The 22,946-nt window shown below is 40.7% G+C and overlaps 1 protein-coding gene across 1 annotated transcript in view; it reads left to right on the plus strand.

Annotated features, from left to right (window-relative positions):
• LOC139371295 (contactin-4-like) overlaps positions 1-22,946 on the plus strand; it is a 227,907-nt gene that overhangs the window by 189,916 nt on the left and 15,045 nt on the right. The window contains exon 12 of the mRNA XM_071111598.1: positions 628-755. Within this exon, the coding sequence (XP_070967699.1) occupies positions 628-755 (128 nt within the window). The remainder of the gene's footprint in view (positions 1-627; positions 756-22,946) is intronic.

The following is a 22,946-nucleotide window of genomic DNA, read 5'->3' on the forward strand; positions in this document are numbered from 1 at the left end:
TTAAAACGGGAACGTTTTTCATCCAAAAATGAAATACTGCCCCCAGAGGTTCAAGAGGTTAACTTGCGGAAGGCTACCCAAAACGTTTGACCCAAGTTAAACAATTTAAAGCCAATGCTACTAAATACTTATTGAGTGTATGTAAACTTCTGACCCACTGGGAATGTGCTGAAAGAAATAAAAGCTGAAATAAATTATTCTCTCTACTATTATTCTGACATTTCACATTCTTAAAATAAAGTGGTGATCCTAACTGACTTAAGACATGGAATTTTTACTAGGATTAAATGTCAGGAGTTGTGAAAACTGAGTTTAAATGTATTTGGCTAAGGTGTATGTAAACTTCCCACTTCAAATGTATGTTTATCTAACACCTGTTAGAATAGAAAGAAGCAAATCAAACCAATGCTATTGATATACCATTTCTGAAGATATTGCACTGCTAGACTTACTTGCCTTTCTCTCCGAGTTATGCCCATGCATGACGAACAATGCAAAAAGTGTACATTACATTTTACATTTTTTTGACAAATTCACAGACTGCAATACAAGTGGGAAAGAATTGTGGTAATGCAATGAACAAAAAATGTATCTGTTACATAATCGTTCTGCCTTTTCTGCTTGCAGAGTTTCCATTCTGGATAACGGAAACCTCCGGATACAGAATTCAACCAGACCAGATGCAGGCCTTTACACGTGTGTGGCAAGAAACCAGTTTGGAGTGGCAAGCAGCTCCGGGACTCTCATGGTCAAAGGTAAGCCTATTTGTCATTCTATTATACTGTATGGGCTTATGGAATCTTTAAATAAGGCTGTGATTTCTCATAGGATACAACTAGTGAACCTTTCTTGCGACAGACTGTTCAAAGGAGATGTGGTTCTGGGTTCTGAGATGAATACAGTCCCTAAGCTTTTCTCCTCTAAACATGAATGACGATTTCAATGGGTTTTTGCACTGAATGCTCATTAAGAAACAGAGTTGGAGATTGCACTGTTGCCCTCGCCATGTACTGTAGTGAATATTCAGCACTGTCTCCAGACCTTCAGACCAAACAGGTTCTCGGTACAGTATAAAGAAAGAGTAGAAGGGATTAAAAGGAGAGTAGTGTTTGTGAGATCATCTGAAGGAGTCACCCTGTGGGACCGAAGATCGGGTTTCTGCTCTGTTGCTGGAACTTATTATACCTCATTAAAAATGAATGAGAGACGGGTGTTAGGTGTTGTGAATTGGGAGGCTTTGTTTTGTGCATGCTGCTGTTTTTTCTGTCCTGCTGCTGTAAGGGGGCAGTGGTATTCTCACCTGTTTTTCATCGCTTGGAGTATTTCTGATCTTTTTTTCTTTGTTTTTTTGTGTGAACTTTAACCCTACTATGACCTATTTTTTTAAGAAATCTGGTCTGGTTCAGTTGGGTTGTGATATGATTGCTTTCCTTGTTGGTGGTGTGTTTTGCTTGTCTATAATGTTTTTGCTATTAATCCCCCTTTCCACTGCTTTGTTCCCAAGGATAAAAAGTTGTCAGGCCTGATTCACAGTCCAAAGTGTCTGATGTTGATCTCATTGTACATTAATATTACAATTTATTATTGGAATAAAACAAGTGTTAATGACTGCCAGCTGTATCTTTATTATGCTGTAGATCTTTCTGTCTCATTGTATTTATTTAGGTTGGAATTGGAAAGTAGGGTTGCCACCTTTTTAACGTCTTAAGGTATAGGGGGCGACATTTTAACTTTTGGATAAATAGCGTGCCCAATTTAAACTTCCTGCTACTCATGCCAAGAATATAAGATATGCATATTATTAGTAGATTTGGATAGAAAACACTCTGAAGTTTCTAAAACTGTTTGAATCATGTCTGTGAGTGTAACAGAAATTATGTAGCAGGCAAAACCCAGAGGTCTGTTCAGTGGGTTCTCATTGGCAAACGATATTTCTTAGGAACTTGTTTTCAGTTCCTACCGCTTCCACTGGATGTCACCAGTCTTTGGAATTTGGTTGAGGTTATTAATTTGTGCAATGAAGAAGTACGGTCATCTAGGAACTGAGTAACACTGTTGAGAGTTGCGCAAGACTTGAAAAGTAGCTTGGTTTGTTGTGTTCCTGTATTGAACACAGATAGACCCGTCTTCAATTTGATCAATTATTAACGTTTAAAAATACCTAAAGTTGTATTACAAAAGTAGTTTGAAATATTTTGGCAAAGTTTATAGGCAACTTTTGAAATATTTTGTAGTGACGTTGCGCATTTTGGTAGCTGTTTTTTTCCGGATCAAACACGCCAAATAAATTTACATTTTTGGATATATATGGATGGAATTAATCGAACAAAAGGACCAATTGTGATGTTTATGGGACGTATTGGAGTGCCAACAAAAGAAGCTTGTCAAAGGTAAGGCATGTTTTATATTTTATTTCTGCGTTTTGTGTAGCACCTGCAGGGTTGAAATATGCTACCCTTTTTGTTTACTGTTGTGCTATCATCAGAAAATAGCTTCTTATGCTTTCGCCGAAAAGCCTTTTTAAAATCTGAAATGTTGGCTGGATTCACAATGAGTGTAGCTTTAATTGAGTATCTTACATGTGTATTTAATGAAAGTTGGAATTTTATATCATTTATTTGAATTTGCCGCGCTGCATTTTCCCTGGCTTTTGGCAGAGTGGGACGCAAGCGTCCCCTATACCATAAGATGTTAACTGACTTGACAATTTGCCAGCACCACCTCCATTTTCAGATGAATTTACACATACAGTTGAAGTCGGAAGTTTACATACACTTAGGTTAAAATCATTAAAATTTGTTTTTCAAACACTCCACAAATTTCTTGTTAACAAATTATAGTTTTGGTAAGTCGGTTAGGACATCTACTTTGTGCACGACACAAGTAATTTTTCCAACAATTGTTTACTGACAGATTGTTTCATTCATAACTCACTGTGTCACAATTCCACTGGGTCAGAAGTTTACTTACACCAAGTTGACTGTGCCTTTAAACAGCTTGGAAATTTCCAGAAAATTATGTCATGGCTTTAGAAGCTTCTGATAGGCTAATTGACATCATTTGAGTCAAATTGAGGTGTACCTGTGGATGTATTTCAAGGCCAACCTTCAAACTCAGTGCCTCTTTGCTTGACATCATGGGAAAATCAAAAGAAATCAGCCAAGACCTCAGAAAGAAATGTGTGTACCTCCACAAATCTGGTTCATCCGTGGTAGCAATTTCCAAACGTCTGAAGGTACCACGTTCATCTGAACAAACAATAGCACACAAGTATAAACATCATAGGACCAAGCAGCCGTCATAGCTCTCAGGAAGGAGACATGTTCTGTCTCCTAGCCTGTCTTGGTCAGGGGTTCCGCTAGCGGAACGTTTCAACAAAATTGCAGAAATGTAATTATTATAAATATTTAACTTTAATTAAATCAGAAGTGCAATAGACCAAATGAAAGCTAAACCTCTTGTTAATCTAGCCACCATGTCAGAATTCAAAAAGGCTTTACTGCGAAAGCAAACTATGCGATTATCGATCAGCAGAGAAAACATTATGTACAGTTACAAGCCAAGTAGATTAGTCACGAAATTCAGAAATAGCAATAACATTAATCAATTACCTTTGAAGATCTTCTTCTTTTGACAATACTAAAGGTCACGACGAAACAATAAATTGTCGTTTTGTTCGATAAAATCCATTTTTATAGCCTAACATGAAACATTTTGTAAGTGGCTTGTGTAGTGAATTCAGTGTCCTTCAACTTTGGACGTAATATTCAATGTAATTACTCACTCTAAATGGACATTTATCAAACCATGTTTGGTTTCAATGCAATCCTCTGTTTATTAGTAACACAGCCATACTTCATGGTTCTTTTCCCGGGAAATATTGACCGAGAGGAACTGATTTGAACACACCAAACTATGACCTCATTGCACACCAATGACATGACCAGTTCTTTGTTGATTGACTGTATTTTGGACCAATGACCACTGATCGTCTTGAAATCTAGCTTGGTAGATAGCCAATGAGCTGAGGTAAACGGCAATATGTAATGGTTCTATCCGGGAAGACTAGCCTTTGTGGGAAACTCGAGCGTAAACACAGCCATTTGCCATTGAAAATTCTACCAGAAGCAGCCACGCTGGTGTCATGACGTTGGCCTGGGGGATAGGTTTATGACAGTCATAAATACCTCTCCCCCCTTTTTCCTCTTTCTAACCTACTGAGGTTACATTTAAAAAAAACCTTGGTTAACATAGCGATTCTGGGAACATCAGTAGGTGGGGGGGGGGTTAACTATATTCTGGTAATCCCAACAATTTAACATATGCGGTGGTACTTAATGAATATGATGTCATTTCGGTTGTCATCTGAGACATTCTCATCAATGATAAGATGACATAAACTCTACAGTGGAAAGAGTCAGAGTTATCGGATTCACATGGAATTGTTGTTCAATTTAAATGAATATGAAATGATTTGTGATGGGATGAAATGTGATTTTAGCTTCTAAAATGTGAGATGTGGGTTTTCATAAGTTAGGGCTGCTTACTCAGTGGCCCGCCTCTGTGAAGGGACATGGGCTATAAAACTTTTCAAATACGCCCTCTTCTCCCTTCCTATATAAAGCCTTGATGACAATAGAACTTCCTGTTCCGATGAGGTAGGATGACGGTCCTATGTCAGAATGGTTCAGATAATATCTACAGAACAAAGCCAATATCAGCATGAGCTTTGGTTGCGAATGGTATGAACTTTGAACTCTTATTCATGACAGAAGTGATACCTCCTAGCCGTTGAGTTAGCGAACGCAGCTGCAAACGCAGGTTAGGAAGGAACAGACAGAGTATCCCATCCACCACACAACGAGGTTACTACAACTTATCCAAGTGACCACCAGAGACATTCTTCAAAGGACAGAGGACTCGGTTTGGCAACACGGTCTTCCATCTACCACCAACCTACTGAAGCGCAGCTCAGAGTAATTATTTATTGTATTTTCCTTTTCCAAATGGGCGGTAATTTAGAATGCATAAGATACTGTATTTACGATAGCCCAGCTTCTTCCCTTTGTTCCTCAGATTTCCCGCTCCTTCACTCAAACCCAGCCCCTTTTCTTTTGTGTAACAATATCTGTTCTGCCCGCTAGGGACATTTTCCTTTATGACGTAATTTGTAATCAAGTTATGATTAATTGTGTGTATGTGAATTCTGTGTGATTAGTTAGGTATTTAGTAAATAAATAATTCAACGCAATTTTGTATTGCTGATTCAAATTGTTAGCCAGGGTTCTTTTTACAATTTTCAGATTATGAGACTGAAGTAAAATGAAGATTAATGTTGACTGCTATTGATGTAAAATATTACTAGGTCTTTAAGAGTTTATTCGGAAGATAACAGCTCTATAAATATTATTTTGTGGTGCCCGACTCTCTAGTTAATTACATTTACATGATTAGCTCAATCAGGTGATATTAACTACGGAGAAATTATTTTATAGAATAGCATGTCATATCACTTAATCCGGCATAGCCAAAGAAACGACACTGGTTACGCGCAGCAGTATTGTTTTGAGTGCATTTTCAGAGAAGAATTATGCAATGTTTATACGCAAGTAATTATTATAAATATTTAACTTTAATTAAAATCAGAAGTGCAATAGACCAAATGAAAGCTAAACCTCTTGTTAATCTAGCCAGCGTGTCAGATTTCAAAAAGGCTTACCTACGAAAGCAAACCATGCGATTATCGATCAGCAGACAAATCATTACAAGATAAAAGTAGTAGTAGTAGTATTGTTTTGATAGCATTTTCAGAGAAGAATTATGGCAAGTAAATCTGTAAAATCAAAGACAAAGTCAAAATATACATATCTACACGATATTATTGAAGAAATTGATAGGGAAAGTGACAGTGAATTACTCCAAGATGATTCAGACAGTGAGAATACTTTTGACTTGCAAACTGAGGAGATGTTCTTGTATGGAGAAGATGCAGTGTTGGATTGGTGAGTACTGTTGTTTGAAATTAGTAATATCAAATATTATTCATTTGAGTTGTTTTGGAGATATTTTTATTTTATTTGCCATATATAAAAATATAATCAGTAATGAAATGTGTAAAGTACACATTGCTCTACATTGTGGGTGGGTGTGTGTCTGTGTGTCTGTATATATTAGATATTTTTTTACGTTTTATTTTATCTAAACATGGAATGGGACAGCTCCTCACCATAGTGATTAATTCCCTACTCTATATATAATCTGTGTCTGTGTGTCTGTATATATTAGATATTTTTTACATTTTATTTTATCTAAACATGGAATGGGACAGCTCCTCACCATAGTGATTAATTCCCTACTCTATATATAATCTGTGTCTGTGTGTCTGTATATATTAGATATTTTTTACATTTTATTTTATCTAAACATGGAATGGAACAGCTCCTCACCATAGTGATTGGGTTCCCTACTCTATATATAATCTGTGTCTGTGTCTTTATTTCACAGTCCCAGCGATTCTGATTGTGAGCCCATACTGCCAAGGTGCCCATCCCCCATTGAAGCTGGTTCATCCAGCCGGACCCGTGCTGTCTCCGGCACCACACCTACACCCGCGCGGCCATCTAGAGGTGACAAAGTCGGTGACAAAGAAGCGGAGGAAGGGAAGTGTGGAACCTGCTGGCAGAGCGGAGGAGGGTCGTTAGCACTCTGTGCTGGAGGAGAATGTGGCCCCACCACCTCCAATATTCAGACCAAAAATGCCACCAGGACCTCAGCTGGACATGACCTCCAAGTACAGCCCCATGCAACTTTTTCAGTTGTTTTTCACCTCTGCAGTTGTAACTGAAAGGTTGCAAGTTCAAATCCGAGCTGACAAGGTACAAATCTGTCGTTCTGCCCCTGAACAGGCAGTTAACCCACTGTTCCTAGGCCGTCATTGAAAATAAGATTTTTTTCTTAACTGACTTGCCTAGTTAAATAAAGGTAAAATTAAAAATAAAAAAATAATCGGGTATTGAACACAAATAGGTACGGAGCTAAGAAGCAGGCAGGCAAGAAAGAGACATGGAAGCCCATTTCCATGTCAGATCTTTTTTGTGACCTTTCTATGGTCATTTACATGGGTCTTGTAAAGCTAAAAACACTGAAGGACTACTGGAAAACTGCACCCCTCTATCAACTGCCTTTCCCCACCACGGTCATGTCATGCAAAAGGTTTCTGACAATCTCACGGGCGCTTCATATCAGTGACACAAAAGTTGATGAGGACAACGAGAAGAAGCGAGGCCCGGCAAGGTTTGATAAGCTCTGCAAAATTAAACCTCTCTACCACAACATCGTTGATGCCTGCAAGACTTATTTTCAGCCCGCCCAGAACCTTTCCATAGATGAGAGGATGGGAGCCTCAAAGGCCAGAATTGGCCTAAAACAGTACATGCGTAACAAACCAACTAAATGGGGTTACAAACTGTTTGTTTTGGCCGAGTCTGTGCATGCATACACGTGCAATTTTGTCTATGAGGGAAAGAGCAGTTGTGTGACCGGTAAGGGACTTAGCTATGACTCCGTTATAGAGTTATTCGATTTTCAGCTGCTAGCGAAGGGCTACAAACTGTTTGTGGACAACTTCTACACAAGCCCTACCCTGTTCACAGACCTGAGGAAGCTGGAGATGTGGGCCTGTGGCACCATTCGGACCAACAGAGTAGGAGTTCCGAAAACCAGGGTGAATGACATGCCTAAGCGGGCTGATCGAGGTACCATGAGATGGATTTGTGAGGATGGCCTACTCTTTGTGAAGTGGATGGATACCAGAGAGGTGGTCATGTGCACCACTATCCACAAGTCCTTCATTAGTGATCACGTCGTCAGGCGTGTCAAGGGCGCTACTGGGGCATGGACCACCAAAAATGTCCCCATTCCAGCTGCTGTGAAGGACTACAACAAGAGCATGGGAGGTGTGGACCTGTCAGATGAGCTGATAGGCTACTATTATGTTCTCCACAAGAACATGAAGTGGTACAAGACATTGTTGTGTCATTTCATTGACATTGATATTGCTCTGGAGTACATTTCTGTACTCCAGAAGTAAATGGCTAAGAGCTGTGGACAGCCCCCCATCTCACAGCTAGCCCTCAGTGAGCTGCTCATCCAGGAACTTGCTAGCTACAGCAAGACCACTGTAGCATCTTCTGTCCCCTCTACCTACAGTGCCTTGCGAAAGTATTCGGCCCCCTTGAACTTTGCGACCTTTTGCCACATTTCAGGCTTCAAACATAAAGATATAAAACTGTATTTTTTTGTGAAGAATCAACAACAAGTGGGACACAATCATGAAGTGGAACTACATTTATTGGATATTTCAAACTTTTTTAACAAATCAAAACTGAAAAATTGGGCGTGCAAAATTATTCAGCCCCCTTAAGTTAATACTTTGTAGCGCCACCTTTTGCTGCGATTACAGCTGTAAGTCGCTTGGGGTATGTCTCTATCAGTTTTGCACATCGAGAGACTGACATTTTTTCCCATTTCTCCTTGCAAAACAGCTCGAGCTTAGTGAGGTTGGATGGAGAGCATTTGTGAACAGCAGTTTTCAGTTCTTTCCACAGATTCTCGATTGGATTCAGGTCTGGACTTTGACTTGGCCATTCTAACACCTGGATATGTTTATTTTTTAACCATTCCATTGTAGATTTTGCTTTATGTTTTGGATCATTGTCTTGTTGGAAGACAAATCTCCGTCCCAGTCTCAGGTCTTTTGCAGACTCCATCAGGTTTTCTTCCAGAATGGTCCTGTATTTGGCTCCATCCATCTTCCCATCAATTTTAACCATCTTCCCTGTCCCTGCTGAAGAAAAGCAGGCGCAAACCATGATGCTGCCACCCCCATGTTTGACAGTGGGGATGGTGTGTTCAGCTGTTTTGCTTTTACGCCAAACATAACGTTTTGCATTGTTGCCAAAAAGTTCAATTTTGGTTTCATCTGACCAGAGCACCTTCTTCCACATGTTTGGTGTGTCTCCCAGGTGGCTTTTGGCAAACTTTAAACAACACTTTTTATGGATATCTTTAAGAAATGGCTTTCTTCTTGCCACTCTTCCATAAAGGCCAGATTTGTGCAATATATGACTGATTGTTGTCCTATGGACAGAGTCTCCCACCTCAGCTGTAGATCTCTGCAGTTCATCCAGAGTGATCATGGGCCTCTTGGCTGCATCTCTGATCAGTCTTCTCCTAGTATGAGCTGAAAGTTTAGACGGACGGCCAGGTCTTGGTAGATTTGCAGTGGTCTGATACTCCTTCCATTTCAATATTATCGCTTGCACAGTGCTCCTTGGGATGTTTAAAGCTTGGGAAATCATTTTGTATCCAAATCTGGCTTTAAACTTCTTCAGAACAGTATCTCGGACCTGCCTGGTGTGTTCCTTGTTCTTCATGATGCTCTCTGCGCTTTTAACGGACCTCTGAGACTATCACAGTGCAGGTGCATTTATACGGAGACTTGATTACACACAGGTGGATTGTATTTATCATCATTAGTCATTTAGGTCAACATTGGATCATTCAGAGATCCTCACTGAACTTCTGGAGAGAGTTTGCTGCACTGAAAGTAAAGGGGCTGAATAATTTTGCACGCCCAATTTTTCAGTTTTTGATTTGTTAAAAAAGTTTGAAATATCCAATAAATGTCGTTCCACTTCATGATTGTGTCCCACTTATTGTTGATTCTTCACAAAAAAATACAGTTTTATATCTTTATGTTTGAAGCCTGAAATGTGGCAAAAGGTCGCAAAGTTCAAGGGGGCCGAATACTTTCGCAAGGCACTGTATGTTCCTTCTGCTCCAACCAAAAATGTTTATTGCAGGCAGGAATGTGCCTCAGGGCAAAAAGGGCTCAGTAGGGAGGCTTCGTTGTGCTCTTTGCCACAAGAAATCCCCTGTCACCTGCACCACCTGTTCGGTGACCCTCTGCTTCACACCAGAAAGAAACTGCTATGGGCTATGGCATCATCAGCACAATATTGTGTAGAGGACTGAGGGTCTTCACATTATTGTACATTGAAAGTGTAAATAGTAATTGTGTAAATTGTGTGTGTAAATAATTGTTATTTTGAATTTTTTTAAATATAAAAAAAAAATGTTTTTTCATTATTTCAAATATTTTTTGGGGGGAGTATGTTAGAATCATTTTTTGTATTTTGTATATAGTTATTTGCATCAATGTATCACTGTACCAATTCGGACACTTGGGTACATTTGGGAAACTTGTGAGGGACACCTGGGTGACTTCATGCTCAATGGCATGTACCTAACTCATTCCTGAAGGTATCTGTCTGAAACTGTGGTCAAATACTGCTGCCCACTTATGTTCTTATTTTAAATTATCCCCAGCATCATATCTGAATGGTTGGCTGTTCTTGTTCCTTTGTAAGATGCAACAACAGTAAAAGAACAGAAAACGTCTGTTTATTTCCTTGTATTTTCTTCTACCAAATCTATTGTGTTATATTCTCCTTCATTCACATTTCCACAACCTTCAGAGTGTTTCCTTTCAAATGATACCAAGAATATGCATATCCTTGCTTCTGGGCCTGAGCTACAGGCAGTTAAATTAGGGTATGTTTTCAGGTGGAAATTGAGACAAGGGGGAGGGCCATCCTTAACAAGCTAGAGATGAACGTACTTTGGTGCAAAAGTACAAATCAATCCCAGAACAACAGCAAAGGACCTTGTGAAGATGCTGGAGGAAACGGGTACAAAAGTATCTATATCCACAGTAAAACAAGTTATTTGAGATTTTATTTCACCTTTATTTAACCAGGTAGGCTAGTTGAGAACAAGTTCTCATTTACAACTGCGACCTGGCCAAGATAAAGCAAAGCGACCTGGCCAAGATAAAGCACAAACAACCACACAGAGTTACACATGGAATAACAAAGTGTACAGTAGAACAATAGAATAGATAGATACACAATAGAAAAAAAGAAAGTATATATACAGTGTGTGCAATTGGCATGAAGAGGCAGGGCAATAAATAGGCCATAGTAGCAAAGTAATTACAGTTTAGCAAATTAACACTGGAGTGATAGATGTGCAGATGATGATGTGTAAGTAGAAAAACAGGTGTGCAAAAGAGCAGAAAATTTAATAAAAACAATATGGGGGTGAGGTAGGTGGAATGGGAGGTCTATTTACAGATGGGCTATGTACAGCTGCATCGATCGGTAAGCTGCTCAGATAGCTAATGTTTAATGTTGGTGAGGGAAATGTAAGTCTCCAGCTTCAGCGATTTTTGCAATTTGTTCCAGTCATTGGCAGCAGAGAACTGGAAGGAAAGGCGGCCAAAGGAGGTGTTGGCTTTGGGGACGACCAGTGAGATATACCTGCTGGAGCGCGTGCTACGGGTGGGTGTTGTTATCATGACCAGTGAGCTGAGATAAGGCGGAGCGTTACCTAGCATAGACTTATAGATGACCTGGACCAGTGGGTCTGGTGACGAATACAGTGGGGCAAAAAAGTATTTAGTGAGCCACCAATTGTGCAAGTTCTCCCACTTAAAAAGTTGTGAGAAGCCTGTAATTTTCATCATAGGTACACTTCAAGTATGACAGACAAAATGAGAAGAAAAAAAATCCAGAAAATCACATTGTAGGATTTTTAATGAATTTATTTGCAAATTATGGTGGAAAATAAGTATTTGGTCACCTACAAACAAGCAAGATTTCTGTCTCTCACAGACCTATAACTTCTTCTTTAAGAGGCTCCTCTGTCCTCCACTCGTTACCTGTATTAATGGCACCTGTTTGAACTTGTTATCAGTATAAAAGACACCTGTCCACAACCTCAAACAGTTACACTCCAAACTCCACTATGGCCAAGACCAAAGAGCTGTCAAAGGATACCAGAAACAACATTTTAGACCTGCACCAGGCTGGGAAGACTGAATCTGCAATAGGTAAGCAGCTTGGTTTGAAGAAATCAACTGTGGGAGCAATTATTAGGAAATGGAAGACATACAAGACCACCGATACTCTCCCTCGATCTGGGGCTCCACACAAGATCTCACCCCGTGGGGTCAAAATGATCACAAGAACGGTGAGCAAAAATCCCAGAACCACACGGGGAGACCTAGTGAATGACCTGCAGAGCTGGGACCAAAGTAACAAAGCCTACCATCAGTAACACACTACGCCGCCAGGGACTCAAATCCTGCAGTGCCAGACGTGTCCCCCTGCTTAAGCCAGTACATGTCCAGGCCCGTCTGAAGTTTGCTAGAGAGCATTTGGATGATCCAGAAGAAGATTGGGAGAATGTCATATGGTCAGATGAAACCAAAATTTAACTTTTTGGTAAAAACTTTGGAGGACAAAGAATGCTGAGTTGCATCCAAAGAACACCATACCTACTGTGAAGCATAGGGATGGAAACATCATGCTTTGGGGCTGTTTTTCTGCAAAGGGACCAGGACGACTGATCAGTGTAAAGGAAAGAATGAATGGGGCCATGTATTGTGAGCTTTTGAGTGAAAACCTCCTTCCATCAGCAAGGGCATTGAAGATGAAACTTGGCTGGGTCTTTCAGCATGACAATGATCCCAAACACACCGCCAGGGCAACAAAGGAGTGGCTTTGTAAAAAACATTTCAAGGTCCTGGAGTGGCCTAGCCATTCTCCAAATCTCAACCTCATAGAAAATATTTGGAGGGAGTTGAAATGTTTGGAGGGAGTTGAAGTGTTGCCCAGCAACAGCCCCAAAACATCACTGCTCTACAGGAGATCTGCATGGAGGAATGGGCCAAAATACCAGCAACAGTGTGTGAAAACCTTGTGAAGACTTACAGAAAACGTTTGACCTTTGTCATTGCCAACAAAGGGTATATAACAAGGTATTGAGATAAACTTTTGTTATTGACCAAATAATTATTTTCCACCATAATTTGCACATTTCTTTTTCTCACTTTGTCTGTCATAGTTGAAGTGTACCTATGATGACAATTACAGGCCTCTCTCATCTTTTTAAGTGGGAGAACTTGCACAATTGGTGGCTGACTAAATACTTTTTTGCCCCACTGTATGTAGCGAGGGCCAGCCAACTAGAGCATGCAGGTCGCAGTGGTGGGTGGTATAAGGGGCTTTGGTAACAAAACGGATGGCACTGATAGACTGCTTCCAGTTTGCTGAAGTAGAGTATTGGAAGCTATTTTGTAGCCGAAGTCGAGGATCGGTAGGATAGTCAGCTTTACTAGGGTAAGTTTGGCAGCGTGAGTGAAGGAGGCTTTGTTACGAAATAGAAAGACGATTTTGGATTGGAGATGTTTAACAACTTCTTAGAGCTGAAATCCCATTAACGTAATCGATATGACAACAGCCAGTGAAAGTGCAGGGCGCCAAATTCAAAACAACAGAAATCTCATAATTAAAATTCCTCAAACATACATTTATCTCATACCATTTAAAAGTTAATATGTTGTTAATCCCACCACAGTGTCCGATTTCAAATATGCTTTACAGGGAAAGCTCCACAAACGATTATGTTAGGTCAGAGCCAAGCCAGAGAGAAACACAGCCATTTTTCCAGCCAAAGAGAGGAGTCACAAAAAGCAGAAACAGAGATAAAATAATCACTAACCTTTGATGATCTTCATCAGCTGACACTCATAGGACTTTATGTTACACAAGACATGTTTGTTTTGTTTGATAAAGTTCATATTTAAATCAAAGAATCTCAGTATACATTGGCGCGTTATGTTCAGTAGTTCCAAAAGCATCCAGGGATTTTGCAGAGATCCACATCAATTTACGGAAATACTCATTATAAATGTTGATGAAAATAGAAGTGTTATGCATCGAACTTTAGATACACTTCTCCTTAATGCAACCGCTGTGTCAGATTTCAAAAAAGCTTTATGGAAAAAGCAAACCATGCAATAATCTGAGAACGGTGCTCAGACAACAAATACATATATCCGCCATGTTGGAGTCAACAGAAGTCAGAAATAACATTATAAATATTCACTTACCTTTGATGATCTTCATCAGAATGCACTCCCAGGAATCCCAGTTCCACAATAAATGTTTGATTTGTTCGATAATGTCCATCATTTATGTCCAAATAGCTACTTTTGTTTGCACGTTTGGTAAACAAATCACAACTCACGAAGCGCGTTCACTAGTTGCAGACGAAATGTCAAAAAGTTCCTTTACAGTCCGTAGAAACTTGTCAAACGATGTATGGAATCAATCTTTAGGATGTTTTTAACATAAATCTTCAATAATATTCCAACCGGAGAATTCCTTTGTCTTCAGAAAAGCAAAGGAACGGGAGATACCTCTCATGTGAAATGCGCGTGACCAGCACGTGACTGCTGGCAGACCTCTGACTCATTCCCCTCTCATTCAGCCCCCCTTCATAGTAGAAGCATCAAACAAGTTTCTAAAGACGGTTGAGATCCAGTGGGAGCCTTGGGAAGTGCAACATGACCAATCCCACTGTATCTTCAATAGGGGCTGAGTTGAAAATCTACCAATCTCAGATTCCACTTCCTGGTTGGATTTTTTCTCAGGTTTTTGCCTTCCATATGAGTTCTGTTATACTCACAGACATCATTCAAACAGATTTAGAAGCTTCAGAGTGTTTTCCATACAAATATACTAATAATATGCATATATTAGCAACTGGGACTGAGGTGCAGGCAGTTAACTCTGGACACCTCTGGGAACCTTATTCATCCAAGCTACTCAATACTGCCCCCCAGCCATAAGAAGTTATTATGAGTCTGGAGGGAGAGTTTACAGAGCAAGGAGGCCTACAAACCTAACTCATTTACACCAGCTCTGTCAGGAGGAATGGGAAAGATTCACCCAACTTATTGTTGTTAACTTGCGGAAGGCTACCCAAAACGTTTGACCCAAGTTAAACAATTTAAAGGCAATGCTACTAAATACTTATTGAGTGTATGTAAACTTCTGACCCACTGGGAATGTGCTGAAAAAAATAAACGCTGAAATAAATCATTCTCTCTACTATTATTCTGACATTTCACATTCTTAAAATAAAGTGGTGAGCCTAACTGACCTAAGATAGGGGATTCTTACTAGGATTAAATGTCAGGAATTGTCAGGAATTTTGTCAGGAATTTTCATTATTCAATGAAAACGAATGGTAAAACACTTTCCCACCCCTTGACGTCAGCTCAGTATATTGCTGATCCTGAATGGTACTATTGAAGGCACTAGGGGGATGGGATGAGTCTTGATATCTCAATAATACAGAGAGGCTTTTAACGCATGCGACAGTGCACTGAGAAATGCTATATGTTTTGTCTCCCTTTAAAGTGTAATGTTACAGTAGCATAGAAGACAAAGTCGCTGCTGTGGAGTACTGTGTCATGTTTGTTCAAGGGTCCATTGAATTTTCCTCCCTCTACAACTAAGCGATCTCCAAAGTCCTTTGAAATGCAGAGTTAAAAGGTGCTCGGTTGAAATACCTTTTGGAATTCCCTTGCGTTTTATCATTGCAAAATGGTTGCCATAGAAACACTGGTCGGTCACCTTTTGTGGCCCCTAACAAATCTCATAGGTGCAATTATTTCATGATTGATGTTGTTCTATTGAAAACAGCTTATCCTATACTGTAGATTGTAACTGCATAAGTGAGGTGTCCTGATACATTTTACCTTTACATTTGTCATTTAGCAGAAGCTCTTATCCAGAGCGATGTACAGTTGCATTCATCTTAAGATACTGTAGCTAGGTGGGACAAACACATATCGCATTCATATTCAGTACATTTTTCCTCAATAATGTAGCTTTCAGCAAAGTCAGAGCTAGTAAAGGGGGGGAGTTAAGTGTGAGTGTTAGATCAAAGGTGGCAGAATGGAGTGCTCGGGTCGGGGTGTAGGGTTTGAGCATAGTTTGAAGGTAAGGAGGGGCAGCTCTTCTTGCTGCTCTAGGCAAGTACCATGGTCTTGTAGTGGATTCAAGCTTCGACTGGAAGCCAATGGAATGTGCAGAGGAGTGGGGTGACATGCGAGAACTACAACATCCAGTCAACTACTTGATTCAGAAGCCCTGCGCACCGGGTAGGCAAAGTGTTCCCGTTTTTAACCATTTAATTTGTCTAAAAATACATACTCCGCCTCCCCGGCGGACAGGGAGATGGGTAGCTCGATTCCATGACTATGCCACAGTGAAGTTTGACACTACCCTACATGAGATTTCATGACTTTTAAAACCATGATGAGAGACATACAAAGTGTTGTTTTTATGAGTGAGTTCGTGTATTAAGTTTTTATTCAGAACTGTCAACACTGTTTTTATTCAACACTATTTCAAAACTAAACGTGCTTCTCCCAACTTCCACTTGCACTGCATCTGCAATAAATGAGTAGCTAAGTGTATCGATAGCCCTGCATTTGTATTATTATTAGCAGCTTGTCGTGTCTATTATAATATCAATGAATATTTCACTTTCTCTGGTAAAAGGAACAACATGAATTTGTGCATGAGGCAGATGCGGTGCGACTTGAGTTTCGCCATCAGGTAGAAGATGGTGTCTCCTCGCTCTTGTCAGTCTCACCGGAGGAAAGTATGGAGAGAGCAGGGACCATGAGAGGTGGACCGTCTGCTACTCTCTCCCTCTACTGAGAATAGTGCTGTGTTCAAAACAACTGGGAACCCGGAAATCTCAGATTTTAGTGCGTTCATTACAACTGAGAACTCAGGGGGGAAAAAAACGAGATCTGACTGGGAAAAATCATTTTGAAATATAATATGGTCTGAGAAGAACAATATTGGTGGTATAGGCATATAGCCAATATGCTGTAATAAAGTATTAGGCCTACTGCACAAACCTAATTCCTACACAACTGTTTTTTTTAGGTTAATGTTACATTTAAGTCATGTTTATTAAAAAATCTGAGCGGTAGATTTGGACTTGCTTTTTGACTACTCAAGTGATCTTGACTCAGAAAATGTTTGTGATCACTGTTGTAGAGCATGAACCTGCAGGAGCGAGTCACTGCTTTGATGTTTGCAGAGAATGACAGGGTGTTGTCCAGGGTCTAGGAGGGGAACACTGTGGAGTTGTCAACTGTAATGAAGAGGCCTTGGAGTGAGCAGGCCTTCCCCGGGAGGAAGAGCAGCTCCGTCTTCTCTAGGTTGAGCTTGAGGTGTTGGGCCGATATCCATGCTGAGATATCTGCCAGGCACGCAGAGATGCGTGTTGCCACCTGGGTGTCAGAAGGGGATAAGGAGTAAAGTTGTTGCGTGCCATCAGCATAACAATGATAGGAGAGACTATGTGAGGATATGAGGGAGCCGAGTGACTTGGTGTATACAGAGAGGAGGAGAGGGCCTAGAACTGAGCCCTGGGGGACACCAGTAGTGTAAGTACGTGGTGCAGACACAGATGGAGAGAAAGATCTGATGGTTTCACTGTGTCAAAGGCGGCAGATAGATCTAGGAGGATGAGAACAGAAGAGAGAGAGTCAGCTTTGGCAGTGAGGAGAGCCTCCCTGACACAGAGGAGAGCAGTCTTGGTTGAGTGACCAGTCTTGATGCTGGTTAGCATCAAGAAGATAATTCTGAGAAATATTGTGAGAGATTTGGTCAAAGACTGCACACTCAAGTGTTTTGGAAATAAAAGAAAGGGATACTGGTCTGTCTTTGACATCAGAGGGGTCAAGTATTGGTTTCTTTAGGAGGCAAGCGACTCTGGCCATTTTTAAGTTGGAAGAGATGCAGCCAGGGGTCAGGGTCGAGTTGAGGAAGGAAGTGAGGAATGGGAGGTCTCCATAGATCTGGAGAAGGGAGGAGGGGATGGGTTACATAGGAATAAAAGGGAGTGAAAGGATGATAGGTTGTCCGGAAGTTTAGTTTTCCTCCATTTTCGCTCAGCTGCCCACAGCCCTGTTCTGTAAGCTCGCAGTAAGTAATTCAGCCACTTAGAAGGAGGGCAGGGCCGAGCCGGCCAAGAGGAAAGGAGACTGTGCAAGTCATAGGATGCAGAAATGCAGGAGAGTAGGGTCGAAAAGGCAGAATCCGGAGATGGGAGGAGGAAGGATTTAGCAGAAGGGAGTGAAGAGGATAGAGTAGTGGGAGAAAGAGAGCGAAGATTGCGACTGAGCATGCCCATCTGGGTAGGGGCTGAGTGGCTAGGGTTGGTTGGAGGAGAGGGAGACAGAAAAAAGGAAACAAAGTAGTGATCAGAGACCCAGAGGGGGGTTGCGGTGAGATTAGTAGGTGAACAGCCTGTAGTAAAGATGAAGCATAGAAACCGTAAATGACTTGGTAACAGGAAATACATTTATTTGACAGAATTAAAAAGTAATTCTGGACTGACCAATGAAGCTTCAAATATATGAAACTTAAAAGTTACATATCACAAAATCTTGGACAACCTTAAGATAATCTTATTTGAGTCAGAAAAGGATGTTCATGTGATAGGGAAGATATACAAAACTTTGCAGATTGCAGAAAGCATATCCATCTGACAATCCATCTGACAATCTCTTAACTATTGGAACCAAGACTTAGAAAGAACTAATGTTGGCACAATATGGAGGGAAAGTTGGAGCCTAACTAATGAAATTACACTTAAGAAAAATGAACGCTTAATCCAGTATAAGCTAATGTGTAGAATATATTATACAAGAGACAAAATGGTTTGTTGAGATCGGTGTGGAAGAACTTGACTGGCCTGCACAGAGCCCTGACCTCAACCCCATTGAACACCTTTATTATGAATTAGAACGCTGACTGCGAGCCAGACCTATTCGCCCAACATCAGTGCCTGACCTCACTAACGCTCTTGTGAATGAATGGAAGCAAGAACCCGCAGCAATGTTCCAACATCTAATGGAAAGCCTTCCCAGAAGAGTGGAGGCTGTTATAGCAGCAAAGCAGGGACCAACTCAATATTAATGCCCATGATATTGGAATGAGATGTTCAACGAGCAGGTCATGTAGTGTAGATGGCCCAAGCTAGCAAAAAAAAAAGTAATAGATGACAACAGATTTAGACACAAATTATACTTCAGGAGTCCTTTAGCTATAAAATGCAGCACCGATAGTACCTGCAGATAATGCATATTACAGCATGTCCACTAGTGATGGGCTTTCCAAATATTTTTGGTTAACTGCATCACCGTAAAAGAGATGCATAATTTAGCTCGCAAACAAAACAACATAGAACCATGAAAAATGTGCTAATCTCTAATCTAAAGCCCAAAAAGTAGGCTACCATTATGCCAGATGTGATATGCACATTATAATAAAAAGATGACTCAGTGCTCTTCCAACTATTTATTGTTTCTGCAGTGAGGATTTACCATCTTCAGATAATTATTTTGTAACTTATTTGCAGATAATTGTTGTTTGAAGCTCAACAAGCAGTAGTAGCTGTATGCAAATCAGGGAGCCAAATGAACAGTTCTTTCACCGATGTGATTCGGTTCCCAAAAAGAGCACTTCTAAAAGAGCTGTTCGTTTGCGAACAGCCCATCATTGTTTACTCTCCTGATTAATAATGAAAGACATATTTCATATATTATAAATGCTAGAAAGTCAGCCGTCAAGGATGTGGAGAGAGAGCTTCAAGTGCACCTTGCCACGGATAGCTTTCTGCTGATGCCTCATTCACTGCATGTCTCATTCACTGCATGCCCTGCTCGTTTCATCTCTATAATCATCTGCTACCACAGAAAACTGGAATGACCCTGCTTAAATTAAAGTGAAGAAATGAAAACATATATCAGTATACCCACCTGGATAAATGGCTATGTACAGTACAGTGCATGGCTGTTCAATCTACAGCATGACACTCTATTTGACATAAAGAGTTAGCGTTATTTATTAACACTCTACAGAGCCCCTTTAACCATTTATCACCCACTGTGAATGAACATGTAGGTGCTCTGAAAGCCTGTAACTGTCATTCTGGGTTCAGGTTGATGACCCATCTATGAGTTTTTAACCTGACTCTAAAGAAATATTCTTGCGTGTATCTTTGCTCTGTAAATAGGCCCGGCTGTTATCCTCTCAATTATTCACATGAAAGGCAATATATGAGCTTTATTTGATGGTTTACTTTCCGTCGTCATACAGTAAGTACTGTATGTGATAGCTGCATTCTGGGGCTGATGTACAAATGTTCTCCTATATGATCTTGAGCCTTTCTGTCATAATCGATACTGTAGGGAAAATGGGACAGGGTCATTTACATGCACTATTTCATTGAGAATTGGAAACCTGTTTAGTTGGGGGAATTTCTGCAGCGAGAGCATCCCTTATAGGAGATATTCAAATTGACTGTATATGGATACTGAGAAATACGTGTCACAATGCATTCATTTATTGTGGATGTGAATAAACCACCTAGACAACAGCAGAGGAGTCAAAACAGATGAACCCTGTTCATGTCCCCGTTAGTTCAACGCTGAGGGGATATTAACCACTTTCATCAGTCTTGATTAGGAAATGGACTCTCGGAATATTGATCATAGTGGAGATGGAATCTGGCAATTAGTAACGGTACAGCTGATCAATGGCCTCAAAACTCCTCAACATTGAGTTTGTGGATGTCTGAGATGGCAATTCATCTTATATTACTTTGTCTGAGAAATAATGCATAGACTCAGTAGTATATGAGATTATTCAGCATGTTTCTTTTTCAACAATGTGATTTTCTGTCATCATGTCACCTCTCCAATAACATTTGAAGGTGTCTTTCTGTCTTGTGTTGTGCTGTAAAAAGGATTGCTTGGATCAGCAGGTTATCACAAAAGTCTAAAACTCAATTCAGAGAGGTGGCAGTGGTCATTGCTTTTGTCACTTCCAGTGGTGTGATTTTTCGTAGGTGCAGGACAGAAGATAAGTTGTCTGGACGATTTATGTGGTGCTCTTTCAAGGGTTGTGGGCAGAAGAAAATTATCCAAAAAACATATAGATTTCAGACTGACTTCTGTAAGGTGTTTCAACTGCACAAGCTATTCATCTGCAATGAGTCAGAGATTCAGACTGTAGTTATTGATGCCTTGTTGAAGCCGAAGGAACATTTATGTAAAATGTTAATATAACCAAATATCTTATAAGTAGGTAGCTACAAATGTACTATTATAGACAGTATGAATAGAGTATTGAGAGCAGCTCCCTAGAATATGTGTCACGGTTTTCTGTATGTGAAGGAGAGTCGGACCAAAATGCGCCGTGTAGATTGCGATCCATGTTTATTTAAACTAACGTAAAACACGAATCGATACAAACACTACAAAACAATAAACGTAACGAAAACCGAAACAGCCTAATGCTGGTGCACATACACACAGACCAAGGACATCAAGACACTAAGGACAATCACCCACAAACACACAGTGAAACCCAGGCTATCTAAATATGGTTCCCAATCAGAGACAATGACTAACACCTGCCTCTGATTGAGAACCATATCAGGCCAGACATAGAAATAGACAAACAAGACATCCAACATAGAATGCCCACCCAGCTCACGTCCTGACCAACACTAAAACAAGGAAAACACACACGAACGATGGTCAGAACGTGACAATATGTCTCATTATTTACACAAAGTTTGCTCACCAACCAATGCTCCATTGAGGTTTGTCCTTGAGAGAATCATTTTTGTGTCTTGAGGAAAATGTGGAGTATTCATGTTGAATGGCTTTGGAAGAATTTGTTTTGCTCAGCATGATAAAGGACTTCCAATGTGTTTCCTTGATCTAAAAGGCTGGGAAATGAAGATTGGGTTTGAACAATTTATCTCTCGCAGACACCCTATAAGAAGTTAGTTAGTTACAGTATACTTTATTCTGAAGTATTGAGGGACATTTTAATTATGCACTGAAAACATTATGGAATGCATAGGGACAATAACGAGGAACCAAAGTGCTACTCAAGTCATGTAGGTTGGTACTATGAGCACCAGCTCTGTTCAAATAGACTTTGTTTAGCCCTCACCTATTCAACCAGGTTGGTATGTTAACAAAGGCCCTGTGACCTCCCAGTGAAAACCCTTTACACATGGTGTTTGTATTTCTTTGAACCCTCTTCACCGGGGAGCAGCCGTGTGGCTCTGAGCTTGGAAGGTCTTGCCTCGCTCTGCCTGTTATATCTGAAGACTCCTCAACCACGTGACTCTGGAATGCTCCTAATGCATTATTCAAGTGCACACAGCCACCCTTAAGCAGAGGGCCTTAAGAATATGTACACCAGAGAGGAGTACACATTTACACACCCCACCCAAGGCCATTCAACTTGGGGAGGAGTCTCCACAGGGGTTGATGGGGCGTCTCTGCCTCAGTGACAGTATCTACAGTTTCATCGGAGAGCATTATTCATGTATGACTGGCTGTTTGTGAGATGAGCAGCGGCTGGGCAGAGGCACTGGCAGAGTGAAGCGTGTCAGCCGCGAGCCACAGAGACCGGAGAGGATGGAGCCCACATTAATTCACACTGTAAACAGCCCAGCCTTCTCTCTCTTGCTCCCCCCCCCCCCCCCCCCCCTTTAACCTCCCACTTTAACATTATTACTATGCAATTTCTGCCTCCGGTTTTTCTGCTGCTCCTCCTCCCCGCCGTCCCCGGAGTAGTGGGATCTATCTGTCGGGGTGGTTACAAGCTTTCTGTCTTGTCTCTGATTGACCCTGCTTAGTGAGATGGGTACTCTCCTCGCTTTTATAACGACAGTAGGTAACAAGGCATTATACAATATAGATATCAATCAAATGACGCTGGAGAGCTCTGCTCAGTCAGCTGAGGTCATGTAACCAACCAGGGTTATCCATACGATCTGTCACAAATGATGATTGAGTTGAGTAATAGGAGAAGTTTTCCCATCTTTACAGTGAATGAATTGCTCTGGTCAGCCTCAGAGCTAACTAGGCATGACCATACATCTGGCCCCATTATTTTTAGAACATCTGCTGTCACATT

Source organism: Oncorhynchus clarkii, chromosome 17 (genome assembly GCF_045791955.1).
Source record: "Oncorhynchus clarkii lewisi isolate Uvic-CL-2024 chromosome 17, UVic_Ocla_1.0, whole genome shotgun sequence".
NCBI classification, from domain to species: Eukaryota; Metazoa; Chordata; class Actinopteri; order Salmoniformes; family Salmonidae; genus Oncorhynchus; species Oncorhynchus clarkii.